The 25990-nt window shown below is 41.4% G+C and overlaps 1 protein-coding gene across 3 annotated transcripts in view; it reads left to right on the forward strand.

Annotated features, from left to right (window-relative positions):
* The window catches only part of LOC126106534 (zinc finger protein 3 homolog), a 578052-nt gene that overhangs the window by 397153 nt on the left and 154909 nt on the right, over positions 1-25990 (forward strand). Inside the window, exons 8-9 of one of the 3 annotated variants that reach the window (XM_049912859.1) lie at positions 10864-11025; positions 11116-11226. The exons of 1 other annotated variant lie outside the window; for it this stretch is intronic. In XM_049912859.1, the coding sequence (XP_049768816.1) occupies positions 10864-11025; positions 11116-11226 (273 nt within the window). Of the gene's footprint in view, positions 1-10863; positions 11026-11115; positions 11227-25990 lie in introns of those variants that run through there. One more of the 3 variants, XR_007523363.1, reaches the window with a different exon arrangement.

A 25990-nucleotide genomic window follows, 5' to 3' on the forward strand; every position in this document is an offset into this window, starting at 1 on the left:
TCACAGAGTGTGAAAATTTGTTATAGTGCCAGTAGGAGAAAAGCCTAGCAATTGCTTTGGATTTAATTTGCACTAAATGCTCAACTGTGATTCCATTTATGAGTTCTTCAAAACCAGATGCAAGTGGCCGTTATGAAATCAGTACTAGATTAGTTTATGCCTTACAATCCATTGGCAAGGGCCTGGCTGCAGGGAGAACATTTTGCTCAGTGATGAACTTACTTACATCAACCACCAAATAAATTTGAAAAGCTGACTGAAATTTTAGAGAAAGCTGTATGTGAGGTCAGTGAGAAAAGCATGAGACTGGCTGCTAGGTAAGCAGTGGAAGAAAACGATGGATGTTCGGATATTGGAGTTGCACTTGGTGGACGTTGGCAGAAAAGAGGACATACTTCTCTGAGTGGAGTAGTGACTGCCATGACTGTAGACACCAGTTAAGTGTTAGATGTGGAGATAATGTCTAAAAATTGCAAATGCTGTAAAGTCAATGAACTTAAAGAACACAACTGTGTGGCTAATTTTAGAGAAACAAGTGGTGGTATGGAAGTTCATGGAGAACAACAAATATTACATCGCTCCATAGGAACAAGAGGCATATGGTACACCAAATATTTGGTTGATGGTGACAGTAAGGCATACAATAATGTGGTGAACTCTAAGCCATATGGAGGTGCCCAAAGTGGCTCTGAGCACTATGGGACTTAACAGCTGTGGTCATCAGTCCCCTAGAACTTAGAACTACTTAAACCTAACTAACCTAAGGACATCACACACATCCATGCCCTAGGCAGGATTCGAACCTGTGACCGTAGCAGTCGCGCGGTTCCGGACTGCGCGCCTAGAACCGCGAGACCACCGCGGCCGGCGAGGTGCCATTATTAGCAAAATAGAATGTGTAGGTTATGTACAGAATCGTTTGGGAGCAAGGCTGTGAAAACTGTTGATATGAGAGGAAAAAAAATAAGAAGATGGAAAATCGTTGACTGGACAGCATCGATTAACTAAAACAGAAATAGAAAACTTGCAGGTATACTATGGGCAGGCAATTAGGAGAAATAAAGAAAATCTGGAGGCAATGGAGAGAGATGTTTGGGCCATATTCTTCCATAAGTCCTCTACTGATAAGCCATGTCATGGATTATGTTCATCAGGAGAAAATTTGTGGCACAAATACAATAGGGCTCAGGCAATTGGAGAATCTTATTCTCACCAGCATTCTCTTCCTGCTGCTGTTTTTACAGCAATTAAACCTATTTTCAGATACTTGTCTCATCCTGACCGTCTAAGGAAATGTATGCATAAGCAGACACAGAACCCAAATCAGTGTCGTCGTAACTGCCGTCTGCGTCACTTCTGCTGTGCAGCGAGCTACGTTAATTTAAGTATTAACTGTATTTTTCTTACTTGTCACTTCTTCTTCCATGTGTTTTTGCTTTTAGGAATCTTTAATTGTCGGGTGCTAGTAACAGTGTTCCACAGATTTAGTGTTTGTTTTGAATACAGTCAGACAGAGTCCCTTTAGTCAACATAGTGCCAGTAGTGCTAGTGTTTGTTTTCAATACAGCCCAGAGACAGCTATCGAGACATCTTCGCGGGTACCGGATGCGGTTGGGCCACCCTCTCCCCAAGGGGAGTGGTGGGTTCAGCGGCGTTTGCGGCGCACGAGGCGGAGGGTCAGTGTGAAGGCTGGCCGTGTGGCATCGACCGCTTTGCCTGTGAGTGGACATGTGGCCTCTCCTTCAGCAAGGCCCGAGCAGGCACAGGGGGGAAGGGGTTTATTAGTTACTGGGAGCTCCAACGTTAGGCGGGTGATGGAGCCCCTTAGGGAAATAGCGGAAAGGTCGGCGAAAAAGGCCATTGTTCACTCTATTTTCATTGTTTTCTACAAGAAGTGTCTAGTAACCACAGTTTACTCAATTAATTTAGTGAATTAACTGTCTAGTTAAAAGTTGCTTAACTCTCTACAGTAAATTGATTTCTTAGGATGGATAGGATGTGTGACTGCTGTGTACGGATGCAGGAGGAGCTGGCCACTGTTCGCAAACAGCTGAACATGTTGATGGCCGTGGCCAGCCGTCTACAGGCTGCCGCCTCGGAGTGTAGCGGCAGTGTGGAATCTGGTGCGTCGCATGGTGCACCCCAGGTGTTACATGCTTCATCCACTGTCCCTGCTGTCGAGACATCTTCGCGGGTACCGGACGCGGTTGGGCCACCCTCTCCCCAAGGGTAGTGGTGGGTTCAGCGGCGTTTGCGGCGCACGAGGCGGAGGGTCAGTGTGGAGGCTGGCCGTGTGGCATCGACCGCTTTGACTGTGAGTGGACATGTGGCCGCTCCTTCAGCAAGGCCTGAGCAGGCACAGGGGGGAAGGGGTTTATTAGTTACTGGGAGCTCCAACGTTAGGCGGGTGATGGAGCCCCTTAGGGAAATAGCGGAAAGGTCGGCGAAGAAGGCCAGTGTTCACTCTGTCTGCTTGCCGGGGTGGTCTCATCCGAGATGTGGAGGAGGCCCTGCCAGCGGCGATAGAGAGCACTGGGTGCACCCGACTGCAAATTTTTGCTCATGTCAGCACCAATGACTCTGGGTTCAGAGGTCATCTTCAGTTCCTACAGGCGGTTGGCGGAGTTGGTGAAGGCGGAAAGCCTTGCTCGCGGGGTAGAATCTGAGCTACCTATTTGTCGTATCGTTCCCAGAACCGATCGCGGTCCTCTGGTTTGGAACCGAGTAGAAGGCTTAAACCAGAGGCTCAGACGATTCTGCGGAGATCTGGGGTGCACATTTCTCGTCCTCGGCTATCGGGTGGAGAAATGCAGGGTCCCCCTGAATAGGTCAGGCGTGCACTAAACGCAGGAAGCAGCTACAAGGGTAGCGGAGTACGTGTGGAGTGCACATGTGGGTTTTTTAGGTTAGAGAATTCCCTCCCTAGGTCCGATAAGATGTCTCCTGAGACGCAGCAAGGTAGGAGTAGGCAAAATGCAACAGGGAATAACAATATTAATGTGCTAATAGTAAAATGCAGGAGCGTCTATAGAAAGGTCCCAGAACTGCTCTCATTAATAAACAGTCACAATGCCCACATAGTACTAGGGACAGAAAGTTGGCTAAAACCAGACATAAACAGTAATGAAATTCTAAACTCAGATTGGAATGTATACCACAGAGACAGGCTGGACAGTGAAGGGGGAGGCGTGTTTATAGCGATAAGAAGTGCAATAGTATCGAAGGAAATAGACGGAGATCCGAAATGTGAAATAATTTGTGTGAAGGTCACAGTTAAAGCAGGCTGAGACATGGTAATTGGATTTCTCTATAGGCCACCTGGCTCAGCAGCTGTTGTGGCTGAGCACCTGAAGGATAATTTGGAAAATATTTCGAGTAGATTTCCCCACCATGTTATAGTTCTGGATTGAGATTTTAATTTGCCAGATATAGACTGGGAGACTCAAACATTCATAACGGGTGGCAGGGACAAAGAATCCAGTGAAATTTTTTTAAGTGCTTTATCTGAACACTATCTTGAGCAGTTAAACAGAGAACCGACTCGTGGCGATAACATATTAGACCTTCTGGTGACAAACAGACCTGAACTATTTGAAACAGTTAACGCAGAATAGGGAATCAGCGATCATAAAGTGGTTACTGCATCGATGATTTCAGCCGTAAATGGAAATATTAAAAAAGGTAGGAAGATTTTTCTGTTTAGCAAAACTGACAAAAAGCAGATTTCAGAGTACACGACGGCTCAACACAAAAGTTTTGTCTCAAGTACAGATAGTGTTGAGGATCAGTGGACAAAGTTCAAAAATATCGTACAATATGCGTTAGATGAGTATGTGCCAAGCAAGATCGTAAGAGATGGAAAAGAGCCACCGTGGTACAACAACCGAGTTAGAAAACTTCCGTGGAAGCAAAGGGAACTTCACAAACATAAACATAGCCAAAGCCTTGCAGACAAACAAAAATTACGCGAAGCGAAATGTAGTGTGAGGAGGGCTATGCGAGAGGCGTTCAATGAATTCGAAAGTAAAGTTCTATGTACTGACTTGGTGGAAAATCCTAAGAAATTTTGGTCTTATGTCAAAGCGGTAGGTGGATCAAAACAAAATGTCCAGACACTCTGTGACCAAAATGGTACTGAAAAAGAGGATGACAGACTAAAGGCCGAAACACTAAATGTCTTTATCTAAAGCTGTTTCACTGAGGAAGACCGCGCTGTAGTTCCTTCTCTAGATTGTCGCACAGATGACAAACTGGTAGATGTCGAAATAGACGACAGAGGGATAGAGAAACAATTAAAATCGCTCAAAAGAGGAAAGGCCGCTGGACCTGATGGGATACCAGTTCGATTTTACACAGAGTACGCGAAGGAACTTGCCCCCTTCTTGCAGCAGTGTACCGTAGGTCCCTAGAAGAGCGTAGCGTTCCAAAGGATTGGAAAAGGGCACAGGTCATCCCCGTTTTCAAGAAGGGACATCGAACAGATGTGCAGAACTATAGACCTATATCTCTAATGTTGATCAGTTGTAGAATTTTGGAACACGTATTATGTTCGTGTATAATGACTTTTCTGGAGATTAGAAATCTACTCTGTGGGAATCAGCATGGCTTTCGAAAAAGACGATCGTGTGAAACCCAGACTCAGAGGGCCATAGACACGGGTTCCCAGGTAGATGCCGTGTTTCTTGTCTTCCGCAAGGTGTTCAATACAGTTCCCCACAGTCGTTTAATGAACAAAGTAAGATCATATGGACTATCAGACCAATTGTGTGATTGGATTGAAGAGTTCCTAGATAACAGAACGCAGCGTGTCATTCTCAATGGAGAGAAGTCATCCGAAGTGAGAGTGATTTCAGGTGTGCTACTGGGGAGTGTCATGGGACTATTGCTATTCACAATATACATAAATGACCTTGTGGATGAGATCAGAAGTTCACTGATGCTTTTTGCAGACGATGCTGTGGTATATCGAGAGGTTGTAACAATGGAAAATTGTACTGAAATGCAGGAGGACCTGCAGCGAATTGACGCATGGTGCAGGGAATGGCAATTGAATCTCAATGTAGACAAGTGTAATGTGCTGCGAATACATAGAAAGATATACCCCTTATCATTTAGCTACAATATAGCAGATCAGCAGCTGGAAGCAGTTAATGCCATAAATTATCTGGGAGTACGCATTAGGAGTGATTTCAAATGGAATGATCATATAAAGTTGATTGTCGGTAAAGCAGATGCCAGACTGAGATTCATTGGAAGAATCCTAAGGAAATGCAATCCCAAAAGAAAGGAAGTAGGTTACAGTATGCTTGTTCGCCCGCTCCTTGAATACTGCTCAGCAGTGTGGGATCCATACCAGATAGGGTTGATAGAAGAGATAGAGAAGATCTAACAGAGAGTAGCGCGCTTCGTTACAGGATCATTTAGTAATCGCAAAAGCATTACGGAGTTGATAGATAAACTCCAGTGGAAGACTCAGCAGGAGACACGCTCAGTAGCTCGGTACGGGCTTATGTTGAAGTTTCGAGAACATACCTTTACCGAGGAGTCAAGCAGTATATTGCTCCCTCCTACGTATATCTCAGAAGAGAACATGAGGATAAAATCAGAGAGATTAGAGCCCACACAGAGGCATACCGACAATCCTTCCTTCCATGAACAATACGAGACTGGAATAGAAGGGAGAACTGATAAAGGTACTCAAGGTACCCTCCGTTACACACCGTGAGGTGGCTTGCGGAGTATGTGTGTAGATGTAGATGAATGTTTCAACAGCATAATTTGGAACCGCCTTCCTAAAACTATAATTGTGGGCATGCATACAATGAAACTAGGAGTTCATGATGCTGTTATTACATTCAGTTGTGGTAATATTGGTAAGTGTTGGGTACTGAAAAAGCTGGGAATTAATCCGGGTGAAAATATGATCTCTGGGCTGCAATGTTGTGATAAAATGAGGATAACTGATGCAGACAGTTCTGCATCTAATATGGCCAAGAAAGCAAGACAAATATCCGGGAAGGTGAAAAAGAAGCTGGAAGACCTGCTAGAGGCCAAAGAAGGGCCGTCATATGCAGCAGGACAGTTTTAATTAACTCTAAGTAACAAATTTCAGAAGTTTTTTTTCTTTAAAGTCAATTTCCCACAAACTAAAATTTTCCGTACATATGCCCCATTATATCAGAAACTATCATAGATAAATAAATGAAATTTTCAAAGACTCGGCATAACATAAAATGCCACCTCTGGTACTACATTAATTAATATTCCCCCATTGGAAAGTTCACAAAAAATATTTTCTGCGGAAAAACTTAATGTATTTTGTTAATAAATTAAAAAAAGTATTTCTTAAAAACTATAAAATGGGTAACGTAGATTTTAGTACAGACTCTATTAGCATCATGTAACACAGTAAAAATACTAAGGTCCTGCATCAAATAGTTTTTTTTCAGAAATGGGTAAAATGCTTGCCTAAATTAACATGGGTTAGATAAGCAGGGTGTGGTCCCCTTAACAGCTGGGATACTCAAGGTTTGTGGGACTTGGATATACAAGAATGTTAATCGACCAGAATGAAGACGCAAGATAAACAATTTGCTCTCAACCATTGCAGCTCTTCCGTTTGGTGAGAGAGAAATTCTGGCGTAAATTGTGACCGCGTATGAAACATGGGTACATTTTTTAAAAGCAGAATCAAATAGGCAGTCAGTGAAATGGCATAACAAACTCGCCAAAGAAGAGAAAGTTAAAAACTGTAGAATCGTCAGGGAAAGGTGTGGCTTCGCTATTCTGGGATGCAAAGGGTGTGACTGCGGTTGATTTTTTCGGACAGGGATGCACTATAAATTCTGTCCCATCCGTCACAACCCTCAAACAGTTTAAAGCACTTCTTCAGCAAGACCGCTCGACAAAATCTATGACATATGTTCTTCTTTTGCATGTCAATGAAAGATCACACATTAGTCGTCAAACCATTGAAGAGACTGTGAAAATTGGAGGGGAAGCCTTGCCTCATCCGCGGAAACCAGCCAGTTACTAATTTTCCACGTATTGCACATTTCTAACACGAACACGAAGCGCCTAGAACCACTCGGCCACAACGGCCGGCAGATATCGAATTTGTTTAGAGCAATGACACATAATCTGCGGCAAATAATGTCGCTTCGAGCGACAGCATTGACCCATAACAAGTGGTGAAGAATATTTGTTTTCAGTAGTCTCGTAGAGCAGACTGAAGAAGGTACAGTTTTCAGCAGTGTCTGTCCCATGTTGCGTAAATTGATTCCTATGTTGAGTACCATTGAGTGTGGGAGTGTCATCTGCTGCCGAATCACGACACTAGAAATTGCGCGGGTTATTATGGAGAGAACTGCATCAGACTGTGTTCAGAAAGTAGCGATTCTGATTTCATTTTACAACAGTATTGTAGCAAATGTCAGAAAAGAAAAAGTATAAGTAAAAACACATGGTTTGATTATTCTAAACTGACAATACAGCATAGCATCATCTTGGTTTCCTGCTGGATTAAAGATTACATGCTGGAAAACACAGCGTCGGAAATTGGACTGGCGATTAATACTGTTCATGACTATTATGGCTTCTGTCGTGAAGTGTGTTATGTAATTGTGACTAATGACGGTGGTCCAATAGGTGGAGTCAACAAGGTTGTGGAAATACATGTGTCGCAGATAACAACTAGAAAGTACGGGAAAGGATGACTTCTCAAGAACGAATCTGAACAGGTTTGGGTATTTGGAGGCATAGAAAGACAATCAAGAAAATGTTTCTGTGTGAAAGTGTATTTCGTGACTAAACAAACTTTAGTGTCTCTTCTTAAGAATTTCATCTTGCCTCGCACCAAAGTCATTACAGATGGATGGAAATCGTAAAACGCTTTGAAGGAAGAGGGATTTCACCACGAGTTTGTAAACCATTCTGTCGAATTCGTGTCATCTGATGATCTCTCTGTGCACACACAGAACACTGAGCGATTATGGAGATCCATGAAATTACCGATCAAAAGAGAATGACGACTGGGAGACTGAGATGAACTGTACATTTTGCAGTGCATCTACCACGATTGGCGCTTACGTGGTATTAATCTTCCCTGTGAGACTTTGCCAATTTTCTTAAGAGATATTGCTAAAGTTTACCTATGGAAAAAAAGGAATTCTACTGGCAGCACACACATCACATGCAGTTGTCCAAGGTGAGATATCGATGAAGAGTAAATAAGTGAAGTTACATTTTATGTCGTCATTGGTCAATTTTCATGTATTCTTTTTGGAGTTGTGAATGCTATAACCGAAATCCACATCGTTCATCTTTCGTCGTAGTAGTTCCGATCAGTGTAAACAAAATCGGTGTCTTGCTCCATGACAGTAGTGCATTCGATGCATATATCGCTTGCAAGCGTTCTTGTACATAACGCTTCTCTTTATTGTGTTCACGAAATAGACACTGATATGACCTCACAATTGGCACATTGTTTACGACGTTTGTCGCGTATTTCCTACGTCAATGGCCAAAGCTCGTACCAAAGAGTTCTCTGAATACTATACGACCGCTATAACAAAAGGAAAACAAATTATAATTTACACAGCTCACCAAGTTTTTCTTTCTTAGCTCTCCATGTTGGGATAACGACAGGAAGACGGATTCTATGCGATGGACATATTGAGTTGCAGTACATCGGTTCGGCGGCTGAATCTGCTGATGTTCTAGAGTGAAGAGCCCTAAATGGGATTCTTGACAGCTACCCGGAGTTTGCTGTGCTGCCAATTAAATTTTTCACTGCTGCTTAGTTGTGGATGTTGACCTTCATTGCTAAGGACAACCACACTATTTCATGAGATTTCTTATGGTGAAAACTGTTATATTCTTCTTCTCATCAAATTTTTATCGGCTTTCCAGCACAGAAATGTTCTGGTTCTGGACTTGGTCGCTAACTCGAAGTGTTCTGCACGTTATTTCATGTGATATGCTTGTGAATAAATCTTCGGTCAGCATTAATTACTAATTATGATCTGCTGTGCTTGAACTGCAAAGCCAGAATAACTATGTGTGTCTTCGTTAATGTAGACTTCGTCTCTTTTGGCAACTTCTTCTTTGCTCGAAACCGAAAAGGTCTCGAATAAATGATGTGGAGGAATTCTTCGATAAAATCAATGTATTGATCGATTCGTTACAATAGTCGAACGCCTCATGCAATACTTTGTAACAAATCAGCCGTTTTATTACATGTCTTCAATACAATTTCATCTTATAGTAACTGACTTTAATTGTCTCTTGAACAGCAGCTAAAATAGTGACATGGTATCATAGTGATTTTCATGGCAGTTCTTCCATAGTTCACACCACATCTCTTTGCAGGACCCAGCAACATGGAATAAACTGCCTCATAAAGCAGATAATGTGAAGCATAGTAAGAGTGCTATTGTCATCCTGGCTTGCAGATATGCTGGATCCCTTCTACCCCAGAGTACATCCAAAGAAAGAAAGCAAACCTCAGAACAGCATACTATACTAAACTCATTATATAAATAAAACTTTTGAGGTGTTGATCATTATTCGTTAGTTTGGTATGTGTCGTACAACACATCACTTCATCCAGGTGTTATAAGAGTACTGCAGTTGTCGATTTTCTTATAAAAATGTTACCTGTGCTAAGTTTAAACCAAGTCCTAGTTGGATCTTTCTTATCACATAGTGTCATGTAAGTAGTTTTTTTTTTCAGGCATCTGCAAGGTCTGCACAGGCTTTTGTTAGTGCAGCATCAATTCCATACTCCACCACTTTCTAAAATATTTTGTACATTGCTCCATGACAAAGGTAGCATCGTTTATAGTAATCTAAGGAAAATCGCTCATTCGTTTTTGTAACCTTTGAGTTCTAATTGTCAGGACGGCTAAGAAAATACATGAAATACTCGTAATTCACAGTTGTGAATATGGACAACCATCATGTGTATAGCAAAATTACGACAGTGAAAATTCGTGCCAGGCTAGGACACAGATACGGATTCCCCGCTTATCACGAGCGGTCGCGTTACCGTTTGGCTACCGAAGCACAACTCAAGGCCAGACCAAAACTTCCATATATCGTCAACCATTTGTCCACTTTTGCCTCCCTTCAGCACAAATTTTCATTGTCGTCGTGCCATTATACAGCCGATGGTTGTCCATAGTTCCAAATGTGGATGCATTTCACGTATTTCATAATGGCTGTAGTCGCTGCAGTGCTTGTTCCTTTGGACATTTATGCATGTCCAAAGGAACACTGTATTGTAATTCGGAATAGGACAGCCATTGCAATATTGTACTGGATAAGAAAAGATTCTTATATGTCCGAAAATATCAATGAACTACAAAAAGAGGAATATCAGAAGTTAAATGACTCCCAGACAGATGGTAGCATGTCTTGTGCTGTATAGATATGGATGTAGAAGTTCGCAGTGTGCAGTAGCGTTATGTGGTCCCCTATCAGGTAGCTTTTTATGTCTGCTGTAGCATTGATTGTGGCTTTGTTTTTGGTGTTTGTATTTGTAATAACATTGCTTTAGTGGATGTACATACATTTATCATCTTCTGTGGCTTCCCTTAGAAATTTTCAAACTTTCTGGGGCTTAAAATAATGTCTCATATGAGCTCAAATCTCTCTGTTGCCTCTAGAAAAAAAACCTAAAACTTCTATTAATTCTAGTGTGCTCTTAATTTATAGCGTGATTTGCAGGGTATATCATATGCTGTCCATTCACGGTGATCTCTTGACACTTTTAGTGTCCTAGCTTATGTTAGTATAATGTTCATTTGCATACTTGTACTGTTATGACAAAATATTCTGAGACATTTTTTATTTTTTCTCCAGTAATAACTTCACTGACATCAGGGACGACAGTGGTTCTGGTGATAGTCATGGTTTGCGTACTAAAGTTTGCTTGGCTTCTGGAACAGGCAACAGGACACAAAGCACCACCAGGCAGGAAGCACCCTGTGTGAATAAAACTAGTGCAATGCTTCTGCTGTACAGGTACAGTTGTTATGTCTGCAAAAAGGTATTTGCACGTCTGCAGGATCTGAAGGATCACACTCACATGAGACGTCATTTTTTGCATTCCAGCAATGTGTGCCACAAAACACGCACTTCCAGTTCTCATGTGAAGATGTCCTTCCGTGTACACTCTGGAGAACGCCCCTACAGCTGTGGCGTTTGCAACAAGTCATTCTTACGGTATAGTAGTCTGAAGTTACATTCAAAGATCCACTCTGATAAACGCCCCTACCGCTGTGGCGTTTGCGACGAGTCATTCTCATATAACAGCTACTTGATGCACCGCTCTATGGTACACCCTGGTGAACGCCCATACTCCTGTGGCGTGTGCCACAAGAGCTTCAAGCTAAGTTGTCATCTGAAGCGACATTCGCAGGTTCACACTGGTGAACGCCCTTACCGCTGTGGCGTGTGCAATAAGACATTCACACAGAATAGTAGTCTGAAGATACATTCAAACCTCCACACAGGTGAACGCCCTTACCACTGTGGCGTATGCAACAAGTCATTCGCATTTAAGAGTAACTTAATGCAGCATTCTCAGCTGCACACTGGTGAACGCCCATACACTTGTGGCATGTGCAACAAGAGTTTCAAGCTAAATGGTCATCTGAAGCGACATTCACAGCTGCACACTGATGCACGCCCCTACCGCTGTGGTGTGTGCAACAAGACATTCAGGCTAAATTATCATCTGAAGGAGCATTCGAAGGTCCACCCTGGTGACCGCCTCTAACGTTGTGTAGTATGCAACAAGACATTCACATAAAATGGTAGTCCAAAGCAGTACTGAAAGTTACACAATGGTGAACATCCCTAAACTTGTGATTTGGGTGGAAAGTCATTTAGGCACCAGGCTGAACAGATACAACATTCACAACTCCACATTGGTGAACATCCGAAAATCTTTAATGTCTATGAGTATAAAAACATTCATGCAGAGGAGGAACCTCAGGGAGAACTTGTGGCTGCATTCTGGAACAGACTATAGAAATGCAGCATTTTGTGAAAAGAAATACAAACTTAACAGCAGTTTGACGAAACATCTACTTCTTCATGAAAGGCAATCACTATATAGTTTTGGTGTGTGAATGAAGGGAATTACAAGCAGTTGCAGACTTGAGGAGCACTCACCTCTTCATACAGGAAAGGTCTCAAACTATACCTGCAGGTGAATACTAGTGAATATTAGTGTTACTATAACTAGTCTCATATGAGGTTCAAGAGCAGCAACTCACATGCATGTCTCGATTCTTATGACTATGTTGTAAAAGTTATGTCTGACTGCAGAGCTGGCTTAGGAGTCAGTCTTAGATGTGCTTAGTATCAGAACAGCAACACCAGTGTAATCATAATAATTATAGAGCTCACATCTATTAAATGTGTCATGAGAATTGTTACAGTGCTACAATAATTTGCTGGAATGATAAAAAGCTCATGATAATATCAACTTCAACTGTAATCAACATATAACTCAAATGTAAGTAATTTCCTTTGAGCAGAATGATGCCAGATGGCATGATTATGTAGAGTTCTACCAAGTTCAATCCAGATGTCCAACATTATGGCATGGATACTATCTACAAAGACAAGAATGTCAACATGCCTTTGTATGTTACAGAAATTCTGCAATTGCATTATTGTGGTTATTATGAGACACAAAGTGTAGTAAAGTGATATGTATTGAAATGTGAGATTCTTGAAGTTTGAGTGTTTGCTGAGTTCCATCAGCCTTGCTATTAATGTAAATAATGAATTCAAAACACTCTGCTTGTGTGGAGTTTACTGTTCAAGTGTCATGTTAATATTAAAGTATTATCGTTGTGATATTATCAATAGTTGTTTAACCATACTCTGCCACTGTTGTGGGTTTATCTATTTTATTAGTGTATCTTGTAAGTATGCACCAGGTGCAATAGAATCATGGTGTGTCTGCCTTACTCATTTTTTATTGAAATGCCTAACAGTTATTAGATAAAATATTGGTTTCCATAGTTATGACCATTCTATAATTTAGTCTGAAGTGGTCACCTATGATTAAATGTATCATGCTACAAAAAAGGAAACTAGTAATTGCGAAGTACACAACATAAAAAATTCAGATTGTTACTTACTATGGACTGTAAAGCCTTAGGCATTATATCTGTCTTTATCATTTAAAGACGAAATCTTGTGCGAAATATCAATCAAATTTATGATGGGATTTTTCTGACCATCGTTTGTCAGTCAAGTGCTTTTGCTAGGCATTCGCAAGACCTACTTACGAAATCTTAGTGCAATATCTGTTCCATGGTGCATCGATCTGTAAACATTTTTATCCAATACTCCATGACAGAGATGGTGTCATTTATGGTAGTTTAAGAAAGTTTTCTTATTTGGATCTGTGACTTCTAGTAACTAGGGCATTCATGAAAACAAGTGTTTTAACATGTCCCTGCACATCAAAGAGCTTCAACAGTAACAAATCTAAATATAAATTCACATTTTATTTTATCCATGTTGGATCTTGTGAACTCCATGACTATTAATGATAGTTACTGAATAACTCAACCAGCCACATATACTTCTTAATATGTTTTATTTTAGTGCCACAACTGGTTTCATGATAATATTTTCAGTATGTACTGATTAACAGCATGTCATCTGCTCCTTCACTGCACAAGAATATTTAATATCACTTTATGAATTGTTTCATTAGTAAAAATACTCGAAAGTGCTTGCGTTTATTTAGGTATAATATGAAATATTTATAATCACTTAGATAAGTTTCAGTATATGGCGATTTGTATTGTTGTGGTCCATTTCGTTTTTCATGTCGATGTATATATGTTGTTGAATTGCAAACAACACATATATTGTAATTAAATTACTGTAACATATTTCGTAATATTCTTAATGTCAGTGTTGAATGTCACACCCTGGAAATATCTGAAGCCATCTAAAGATGGGTGTGATAGCCTGAAAATGGTTATGTCTCTAAAATAAAACATTTTAGGAATATATCTAGCTGATTGTGGAATTAACTAACTGTAAATTCATGTAATTCATACGTCATGCAATAGATTACTGTTGTCTGTAATAGTGTTTTCCTGGGATTTCACTTTAAAATAACATCACTATGGATGTACTCGTATTATTCTTTAGTGTTGTAACACTGTGCTACTCATTTATAACATGGAATGCAGACATTGCCTTATGCAGTGTATATTTGAAGACCTTCTGAGGTATTTTGTGATCCATGTGTAAGAACATATAAGTATTAGTTCCCATAACTGAACTGTGTAGCAGTATGTTGTCACACCATTTTTTCACTTTTCTGATGTACTGTCCTCGTTGTAGTTGTAGTTGTAGTTATGCCACTGGTGATTTGGTTACGAAAGTTCATGTGACTGAGGAACAAGAAACACGCTTCTAATACAGCACATTCAGTGCACAAAACTGAACGCCTATGTAGCTGTGACATCTGCAAACATATCTAGGTGGCTGAATTATGTGGAGTCTTTACCAAGTTACATGCAGATGGGAAATTAGATGGCAGGGATAGGGCTTGTCAAAACCCTATATGTAATTAAAACATGATCATAATAGAAGTTACTGTAAACTCTATGGATCTATACCACCACTGAAATATCAGATCTTTGAATTTTTGAGAGTAAGTCACTACACTGTGCTGTACACTGTTCTCTCTTATACCCATGGCTAGCTCAACCTTAAACCTCTCGTCAGAACTTGATAATTGTGAATGAATGAAACCCAATCTTTTAGTGAAACGGTATTTTCTCTTCTCAAGTATTACCTAACATTACATTACATTACTTTTGTGTTGGGAGCCAATCAGCTTTGCTTCAGGTAGCCATGGAGACATATTAACACCTTATTGTCATTGCAGTACTTCTGACCACTCTGTTTGCAAACAGTAGTTGGTATGGCTATTAACACTGCTGATAATAATATAACTCAGCATCGCAGATATATATATGCATAGGCTGCCACGACCAGAGTGAGTTAATATGAACGTTTTCAGGTTATGATACCATGTGATATTGTCAAATAACTGCCACTAAACGATGCTGAAGTTTCTACCATATTTTCAGTGGTCATCCTCTGGGTCTATTGACTCACAGAACCACCAGTGCCACCTTGTCTAAAAACTTAGTTTTATTGAGCAATAGTTATTTTCCGCTATGACATGACACCATGCCCATGAAGCTTTCATGTTAACATTTGCAGATGTTCCTCACCTTCTTATCACAATCTCATTGTAGACAGCAGCAAGTGGACTGCAGGACACACTCCCTTTCAAGCAGCTTTTCAGTATGTTGCTGCCCTGAACTTGAATGAATGTAGGACTAACACCAATACATTACCTGTGACGTTTTTTGTATGGGTTGTTACAGCAAAGAAAAAATAAAAATACAAGGACTTCAGTTTTATGCTCCATCACACACATATGTAGCATTAGCAAAAACTTAGCACAGTTTTGGTAACATGGGTAACATTTGGCATAATGTGGAATTAATAAAACACCATGTGCACCCTTGGTGTTTACAGAACTGAATACCGAAGAACTGCTATCCAGAACAGCATACAAACTTCCAACTGTAAACATGTCATGGCTTTGAAGTTGGAACTGTGGGACTTAGCAGATCGATGTTGGCAGTCCATTCCTGTTAACTGTAACCAAAGGAACGAGTATTTCACAGCTGCGAGGACCACTCAGTCTGGGTGGAAGTATTGAGGACTCGTGGCTGCTGCAAAGAATGGCTATGACAGCTTTCTGAAGGAATGAATATGTTGCAGGCGCCAAAATGTAGCTACCTGTCGGCTTTGACTAGTGATGCAGTTATAATGGCTACTGGGAACGCAGTTCTTGGAGCACATTTTGAATTGCTCTTATTTACAGCGTTATTTGTTGTAATCTTTCGTTGGTTATTTTTAATGTTTGCTAAGTGTGTGAAAAAATTTGGTGTTCTTCCGTTTTGGAGTGAGTTATAGTATTTATTCGGTTAATCAATGTTTCATTCTTTAGAATATCTTTTTTTTTTTTAATCTGTACTATGTATTGTGGCTTCACTATAGCTGTAAAACTTATCTAACTGCGACTTCCAGTAGCAACCAACACAACCCGTCAGTATCCAATTTAAAGTTCGTTGCTCTGTAGAAAATGATTTATTTAATAAACATACTATAATTCAGTCAGTAAGGTATATTAATTTAATTATGACCTATAATAACAGTCAGTGCACAAAACACAAGTTTTGGCAACCACCGAACTAAAAACATGCAAATGTCTTAATGATAATTCGCTACATCATATATAACATTTTATTTAAAACGCCTATTATACTGTTTGCTGCACTGTGTATGTCATTTCAGTGGAAATTTGTAAAATAATAATCACAATACGAGTCACTTGTAAACGTTTAAACTACAGTTTTTTGCAACTCTGAAAACCGTCCACTTAAAAAAAGTACTTTGATATTACAATCTGCTCCTAGTACTTCACGTATTTGCTTACAATAGTGAACGTGTAGACACATTTCATTTCTCCACCTCCTGTTCTATACTTCGTCTATATATATGCAAGTTCACATATGTGGAATGCCACACTCATGAAAACAATGAGCTTCCACTTCTCTTAGCAGACTGCTTTGTTACTGCTACACATAGTGTGACCTATCAATATATTACAAAACTCGTCTCTCTCGCAAATTATTACATAAATTGCAATTCTTTAAACTTTTCACGTGGATGTACAGTTTTATGCATACAAAAATATTTTACTCAAAAGTGAAGTATTAAATGGGCAAGCTCACACCATTAAAAAATGAAAAATTAATTCCATACACAGCATTTGCAGGAAGTATATAGAGGGAAACCTACAGTTTGATGTGCACCATTGCAATTCTATAGTGCTTGTTAATAGAAAAGGAAAATAAAGAAAAATTAATGTACATCAAATTATGGAACTATCTTCTCACTGCCTGTTAGAGCGACAGGGCACAGATAGAATTGGTTCATTTAATGTTACTGCTTTCTGTAACAGCCAAAAGGTAGGCATTATAATAAATTCAGTAATTTTTCTCATGATATCCAAGAACCAAGTGAATGATGAAAAATCAATTTATTACAGGGGAATCCTGAACTATAAGAAATTTATTAGTGTCTAGTGTGGAATACGTTATTTGCTTAACAGGTATGACTCATCAGTTGTTATTTTAATGCTCACTTTATATATTAAAGGAAGGAAGATATGATTTAAGACACAAAGGAATTGCAGACATTGTCTGCAACTGGTCATTGATTTAAATCAGTGGGGAATTTTGAAAACTGTGCCACATGGATATTCGAATCCAGGTTTCCTGCTTACTAGGCAGATGCACTGACCAGTAAGCCATTGAGACACAGTGGTCATTACAACTGCGTGGACTACATAACACGTCTCTTGTCAGACCCAAATTCTCAACTTATCCACACAATACTAACCATAAGATTTCGGTTTTGGTGTGCATCTTCATTGAAGAGATCAGTGGCTGTCTTCACCTTAATTATATGTGTGTTGTGTCTGGTCTTTTTGATATGTCTAAAAGAACAGACACCACATATATGGCTGCACAATCTAATGTGCAGCTACCCCCATTGGAGGTTCGAGTCCTCTGTCGGGCGTAGGTGTTGTGTTGTCGTTAGTGTAAGTTAGTTAAAGTTAGATTAAGTAGTGTGTAAGCCTAGAGACCGATGACCATAGCAGTTTGGTCCCATAGGAACTTACCACAAATTTCCAAACACTACATATATATTATGACTTAATTTCTCATTGATGACAAGATAATTAAGACGGGCTTTAAATATCACTCATCTGTAGAATAAATGGACATAGAAAATTGCTGTTTCGCCAAATTCGTAATGAATCAGCTTACTAACAAGTTCCCATGCTTGAGTGATGATATGCTCTCAGCCTACAAACATTTTACCTTTTGTAAAATTAAACTAAAAACAGCAAACGATCTAAATGACAAACAATTTTATTTGTGAGACTTCCTGGCAGATTAAAACTGCGTGCTTGACTGAGACTCCAACTCGAGACCTTTGTCTTCCATGGGTCCCGAGTTCGAGTCTCGGCCTGGCACATGGATTTAATTTTACAGGAAGTTTCATATCAGTGCACGCTCTGCTGAAGAGTGAAAATCACATTCTGGGTATTTTGTTTGTGTTTTGTGAACTGGCTGCCAAGGAAAATTCCTGTACTTCACGTATCAGTGCCTTCTGATCCTTGTGTTTTTACTACAAGGTCCATATGTACACTTACAGAAAGAACAGGAGAAGTAAAATAAAAAACATTAATGTTACCGAACAATGTAATGTGCACCATTTCACAAAGGAACATCACTCAACCCTGATGGTGTCATAGTTGGGGAGGAGGCAGGAAAGCACAGGAATGACATAGTAGTCGCTGGTGCAGCAGCGGGCAATGCCCTCCGCTGGCCAATTCTCGGGGACAATGGACACTGATGACGACGACGTGACAGCGACCGAACGCCCGATCGGTCGAACCGAATGCCGACGCCCAACTCTGATGCCCTTAAATAGTGCAGACCGCTGCTGAATCTGCCGGTTACGCGGCGGCGTGTTTATTAGAAGGTTCTCGATGAATTGGCTAACGCAACCGCGCCACACGCGGCCCGCGCACCTGTAATTCTGCTAATGCTGCGTTCTGATGGCTGCCGCGCACGTACACACATACCGATGCTCGTTGCAAAACTGTGTCACCTGCATAATGCGCTGGCCGGCCTTGGTCCGCCGTTTGCCGTGAGGCTGGCGCATCGCGCACTGAAACACACTAAATCACAATTTCGCACCGTATTTCCTAAAAATAACTCCTTGTCCTCTACAATTCCTCCCTCGTACGAAAAGAATTCGTCCCCAAATTCAACCAAAAAGTCAAAACAACTACAGTTCACTTCAAAAACACCACAAAATGCGATTGATTCACTATTTACACTGTGTTCATTCACTCCTATCCTCAGTCTAATCTTTGTCCATAAACATTACTCAGTGTTCTGCTGCAGTACCTCACAACTGTTCAGTGACTTGTCTGGACCTTTAGGTTAAAGGTTGGAAGGGGCGGGATTCGGGCTACCTTTCTCTTGAGCCGATAGTACACTAATCCTACGACAAAGACAAAAATACAGGTGGCGGTAGTTGATGACCCAATAACTAGTAAGCGTTGCTTATGCTCATTACGGTACTCATGCACTCGTTGAAAAAGATGTTCCATAGTTATATGTCCATCCTGAGCTGCTAGCATCCGGTCCAAAGAGGCGAGCAAAGTCGGGTCTAATGTGTTATTCAAAAGAGTGAGATTTTCTTTCGTGACGAATTGCACCGATTGGTCGGTAAACGGAAAGTTGGGCCTGAAATGTCATACTGTGTGCCGTTAATTAACAGTCCCTGCCTCTGCATTTCTATTCTTTGCGTACTCCCTTGCTTTCCCTGCTCGTAACAAACGCAAATAAAGACTGTGTTTTCCATTACTGAAAATACCCAATGTGGACCCACTTGCGGAAAGAAGTGCACCGTACCTTCTATAATTTCCTTATGGCACTCCGCGACTTGTTCTTGAGAACGGAATAGAGAATACTCACAAGATTTGGGATCAGTGTGTAACAATTTCGCGGGGCAGATGGTAACTGTACCTGTTCGACAACGCAGCAGGTCTTGTGCAGTGAGGAACGCATGAGCTTTTCTGTTACGTGCCACTAACAGTATTTCCTGTACGATTAATTGTACGAATTTCTGCAAAATTTCCCACTTCACTGGATACGTATGCAAGGCGTAACATTCAAATGTACAATCCTTACATGTTAATGGTATTATGATGTGAATTCTCAGCAGGGAACCCCTCCACGTACTGGTAACAGTGGCCATTTTGTAGTACAGAGATAAGTGTTCGTCTGTTAACGTCGTCAGTAGCTCCAGGGATGCGGACAGTTCCGATTGAACTTTCCGTAATCCTTCCCGAAGTTGTTCCAAAGGTAACAGTGCAGGGGTTAGATGTCCGCGCATTGCGTGCAACAAAGCCTCCTGTAGTTCCGTGGCTTCTATGCGTGCTTCTGTAAAACTATCAGCAAGAAAACGGAGCAGCTTGGCGATTATCAGCTGTGAATCGATGTTATCCAACCGGTACTTGATTATACCCAAGTCGTGACTGGTTGTGTCGGCTGTGACCTTAATGTGGGACATCAAGGTCGTGGCCAAAGCTCGCAACTGGCGCGTATTGTTACCTACATCTTTCTCCAAACTCTCTAATTGGGTTGTGTGAAGATCTATCATTCCCTAGTTGCTATTCACATTATCCTGTACCTGCCGTAGCGTATCGTTAATACTTTTAATATCTTCCGCGTCAGTGGTCCCAAAAACAGTTTTTAGAATATGGCCACCTGCGTCGAACTATCCTCTTTTTCTACGGACGTGCGGAATTAACCCTGCAGTTTGCCGCAACTGAGCTTGTACGCGTGCAAAAGCTTTTCGTAGTAGCTGATAATCCCCCTGTGTGTCATTAAACCTTGACTGATTAGCGACCATGGGATGAAGTTCATTAAATATATCCTCTAATTTATTGATTTCGTCTTCAACCGGCCAAATATTACAGTCCACCCTTAAGGTCCATTGATGTCCGGACTTAATTACGTCCGCTTGTCGCAAGAACAAAACACCACTTGATATAGGACGTATCTTCAAGGCTTCAGCTAAGTAGTAACAGCAAAACAGAATAAATATACTGAGAGGTAGTGCACACCTTCCCTCTTCCCTCTTCAGCGCAACCCACGACGCTGGAACTGCTGGGCTTACCAAAACGTCACGCCTTTTGAGAAACAATAGAAAAACAACTCACATTAGCTCTTCCTGTTGTGTCGGCAGATTAGCCAACACAACGCACTAATTTAGAGAGGAGGCCGAAATGCACGCGTCAACTCACGCAGGCTTGCTTTAGGTCTGAAACAGGATACGTAATGAATGCTATAAAAAAAACTACGTAGCTCCTGGAATACTTAACTTTAATCCATCATTTGTATACAGCATTCTTGATGATACAAGTGAGACTCTCTCTAGAAATGGTTAATGGCGCCTTGCTAGGTCGTAGCCCTGGACTTAGCTGAAGGCTATTCTAACTGTCTCTCGGCAAATGAGAGAAAGGCTTCGTCAGTGTAGTCGCTAGCAAAGTCGTCGTACAACTGGGGCGAGTCCTAGTACGTCTCTCTAGACCTGCCGTGTGGTGGCGCTCGATCTGCAATTACTGACAGTGGTGACACGCCGGTCCGACATGTACTAATGGACCGCGGCCGATTTAAAGCTACCACCTAGCAAGTGTGGTGTCTGGCGGTGACACCACACTTCCTTTTTGCGCGTGGCCGAAGAGTATAGTAGCATGTGGGATCGCTTCCACAATTAACTTGGTTCTATTGTTTTTCTACTTCTTTCTTATTCTTTTTCTATCTTTCTCTCCACTAGAAGTTACTGCAGACAATGAAGGAAGTTCCTCAAAATTTCCCTTGAAAGGCCTAATTCGGCTCACATGCACCATATTTGGGCGAGTTGGAAGCTGTAATTTTACATTCACCGGCGATGTCATCTCGATCACCTGGAAAGGACCTTGATAGCGGGATACAAGGTTCTTCGTTTTTCCTTTTGGCACATATGGATTAGTCATCATCACCCATTGTCCTACATGATATTTGGGTAAAGCGGCCTTTCTATTGTGAATTTTGTCCTGTCTCTCTAACGCTTTATTGTTCATTTTTTTCACCTGCCGCCTGATTGTTTTCAACTTTGTGGATAAATCCTTAACACCCGAAATATCGGTTCCTGGTGGGGTCTTGAGAAATTATAACGGAGATGGCATCTTCTGACTGAACAGTACTTCATACAGAGATAATCCTGTACTTTCGTGCACTTTTGAGTTATACGCTGCGGTTACAAATGCCAATAGGGTATTCCAATTGTTTGTTGTGTTGCGAATTTACATAATAACTTAACATCTTAACTATTGTAGATGAACTCTCTCAGTCGTGAACTACCGACACTGAGTTAAATTATCCAGAGTTTCAGTGCTATTAGGCATTGCGTATGCATTAGATACAGTTTTCTGATTCATAAACGATAATCAGAACAAAAACGATATGCCTTGCCCCCATCAGGTGATTTTTTACCCACTAATACGACAGGAGCGGAACAGGGACTACTACTGGTTTCTGTTATCCCATCCCTAAGCTGTTGATTAATAAATTCTTCCATGACAGACTGTAAACTTTTTGGAACATGATATGGACGATTATACACCGGTGCTTCATTCCCAGTGGGGATGTAATGCTGAACTAACGGTGTGGCAGGCAGTGGACCATGAGAATTAAATAACTCTTTATATTCCGTCAAAAGGTTTTCCATGATTTCTCTGTCTTGCCCTTCTAAATGTGCTACATTACCTCTCAGTGCGGACCAGCAGACAGATTCTCCTGGCATTGTGTAATCTGCTGTGAAATCCTTATCCAGTTCATCATCCCCTATTATCTCCAGATTCGTTATTACGGTACCCCGTGCTAACTGCACCTCTTCAAGGACAAAACTACCAATACTGACAGGCACAACCTTTTTTCCTTCTATCTCCCGCACGTAGGATACGCTACGCTGCGTAAAACACTTTATCCTGTGGCTCTTTCTCAGACAAAGGTTCAACGACACACACAACGAATTTACCAGCATGCTAGCTTCAACATCTGCCCAGATTATTTTTCCTGTACCCTTCGGTATAGTATACCGCGAGTTACCCCTAAGGGACCTTGAACGCAGTTTAGGTGGCCTACCTGACATCTGGGCGGTTCCTTGCAACAGTAATGGTTTTTCGGCCACAGAACCTAGGCGAAATTGTATTCCGTCCAGTTCTACTGTACGCCGTTCCATGTTAACTTTTTGGTGATGCGCAACCAGGAAATCCAATCCGAGTATGACATCATAGCTGCTGCCAACAACTGGAAGAACTTCTACCTTGACCTGGGAGTTCCTCATTTCCACTCAGAAGTTTATCACCGCTGATCCGAGTGACTTCACCTGTCCCTCACCCATGCCACTTAATGCCCGGCGTGGTGGTATTAATTCTACTTTACCGAGTACATTTCTATTCGACACAAATACCTGAGACCCGGTATCCAATAAAAATTTGCACGTTCTGCCCCTCACCAAGCCGGCCAGAAAAAAGTCTGCCACTGATTCTGCACTAGCATTAATCCAGTCATATGTATACATTTCCACAGTTATCATTTACCTGTGTCATCTATGGCCTGTGGTCCACGACAGCTGCTTTAGCGCTGGTTTTGGATAGCGCCAATTTGGCATGCACAGAATGCTTTTCCCAAGGCAGCACATGAACAGTTCACAAAAATTAGCCATTTCAGAAATGTTTTCGCCTGAGCTCCAGAAGCCAATGATCACGTTCTTTCGAACATCAGACAAGTTGCTCCGTTTCCACATTACAACAAAGGGATGGATAGTGTCTTGAAGGGAGGATATAAGATGAACACCAACAAAAGCAAAACGAGAATAATGGAATGTAGTCGAATTAATTCGGGTGATGTTGAGGATATTAGATTAGGAAATGAGACACTTAAAGTAGTAAAAGAGTTTTGCTATTTGGGGAGCAAAATAACTGATGATGGTCGAAGTAGAGAGGATATAAAATGTAGACTGGCAATGGGAAGGAAAGCGTTTCTGAAGAAGAGAAATTTATTAACATCGAGTATAGATTTAAGTGTCAGGAAGTCGTTTCTGAAAGTATTTGTATGGAGATTAGCCATGTATGGAAGTGAAACATGGACGATAAATAGTTTAGACAAGAAGAGAATAGAAGCTTTCGAAATGTGGTGCTACAGAAGAATGCTGAAGATTAGATGGGTAGATCACATAAATAATGAGGAGATGTTGAATAGGATTGGGGAGAAGAGAAGTTTGTGGCACAACTTGACTAGAAGAAGGGATCGGTTGGTAGGACATGTTCTGAGGCATCAAGGGATCACCAATTTAGTATTGGAGGGCAGCGTGGAGGGTAAAAATCGTAGAGGGAGACCAAGAGATGAATACACCAAGTAGATTCAGAAGGATGTAGGTTGCAGTAGGTAGTGGGAGATGAAGCAGCTTGCACAGGATAGAGTAGCATGGAGAGCTGTATCAAACCAGTCTCAGGACTGAAGACCACAACAACAACAACAACAGCTGCACTATCTTGTGCATCTCCACCCTGACACTCTTTATATACCCTCCAGTATTAGTGCTGCCATCTGACATCTGTGAGTGTTTATTGTATGTTGACACTTACATATGCGGTGGTCGATGTACCCATGGTCTAGGGGTAGCGTCTTTGATTCATAATCAAAACGTCTTCGGTCCCGGGTTTGATCCCCGCCACTGCCTAAATTTAGATAAATAATCAGCATTGGCGGCCGAAGACTTCCGGCATAAGAAGTCAGCCTCATACTGCCAACGGCCTTGTCAAAGAGGGCGGAGGAGCGGATAGAGGTTCAGGGCACTCTCTTGTCCTAGGGGTGGGAAATTGCCCCTAAAGGTGGAAGAATCAGCAATGATCAACTACATAAGGATGCAGAAGGCAATGGAAACCACTGCATTAAAGACACGTAACGTGTATCCACAGGACATGTGGCCTGTATTTGAAAGAAGTGTCATGATGATCTCTCCATTGGCAAAAGATTCCGGAATAGTCCCCTATTCGGATCTCTGGGAGGGGACTGCCAAGGGGGAGGTTACCATGAGAAAAAGATTGAATGATCAACGAAAGGATAACGTTCTACGAGTCAGTGTGTGGAATGTCAGAAGCTTGAATGTGGTAGGGAAACTAGAAAATGTAAAAAGGGAAATGCAAAGGCTCAATCTAGATATAGTAGGGGTCAGTGAAGTGAAGTGGAAGGAAGACAAGGATTTCTGGTCAGATGAGTATCGGGTAATATCAACAGCAGCAGAAAATGGTATAACAGGTGTAGGATTCGTTATGAATAGGAAGGTAGGGCAGAGGGTGTGTTACTGTGAACAGTTCAGTGACCAGGTTGTTGAATCGACAGCAGACCAACACCGACAACAATAGTTCAGGTATTCATGCCGACGTCGCAAGCTGAAGATGAACAGATAGAGAAAGTGTATGAGGATATTGAAAGGGTAATGCAGTATGTAAAGGGGGACGAAAATCTAATAGTCACAGGGCGACTGGAATGCAGTTGTATGGGAAGGAGTAGAAGAAAAGGTTACAGGAGAAGATGGGCTTGGGACAAGGAATGAAAGAGGAGAAAGACTAATTGAGTTCTGTAACAAGTGTCAGCTAGTAATAGCGAATACCTTGTTCAAGAATCACAAGAGGAGGAGGTATACTTGGAAAAGGCCGGGAGATACGGGAAGATTTCAATTAGATTACATCATGGTCAGACAGAGATTCCGAAATCAGATACTGGATTGTAAGGCATACCCAGGAGCAGATATAGAATCAGATCACAATATAGTAGTGATGAAGAGTAGGCTGAAGTTCAAGACATTAGTCAGGTAGAATCAATACACAAAGAAGTGGGATACGGAAGTACTAAGGAATGACGAGATACGTTTGAAGTTCTCTAACGTTATAGATACAGCAATAAGGAATAGCGCAGTAGGCAGTACAGTTGAAGAGGAATGGTCATCTCTAAAAAGGGCCATCACAGCTGTGCAGGTGGTAGGAGGTTAGCGGCATGAGGCCCGGCCCAGCGCGCCTCTTGCTGACCGAGGCCAGCATCGTGTTCCCCGTACTCCTTGCATCAGCACATCTCCACCACGATACGAGCGATGGGGCTGAGCTACTGGAAAATGTATTGGGAGAATCAAGAATAAAGAGGAAGATTGCCAAAAACAGCCACCTTCT

The sequence above is a fragment of the Schistocerca cancellata genome, chromosome 10 (assembly GCF_023864275.1).
Source record: "Schistocerca cancellata isolate TAMUIC-IGC-003103 chromosome 10, iqSchCanc2.1, whole genome shotgun sequence".
NCBI lineage: Eukaryota > Metazoa > Arthropoda > Insecta > Orthoptera > Acrididae > Schistocerca > Schistocerca cancellata.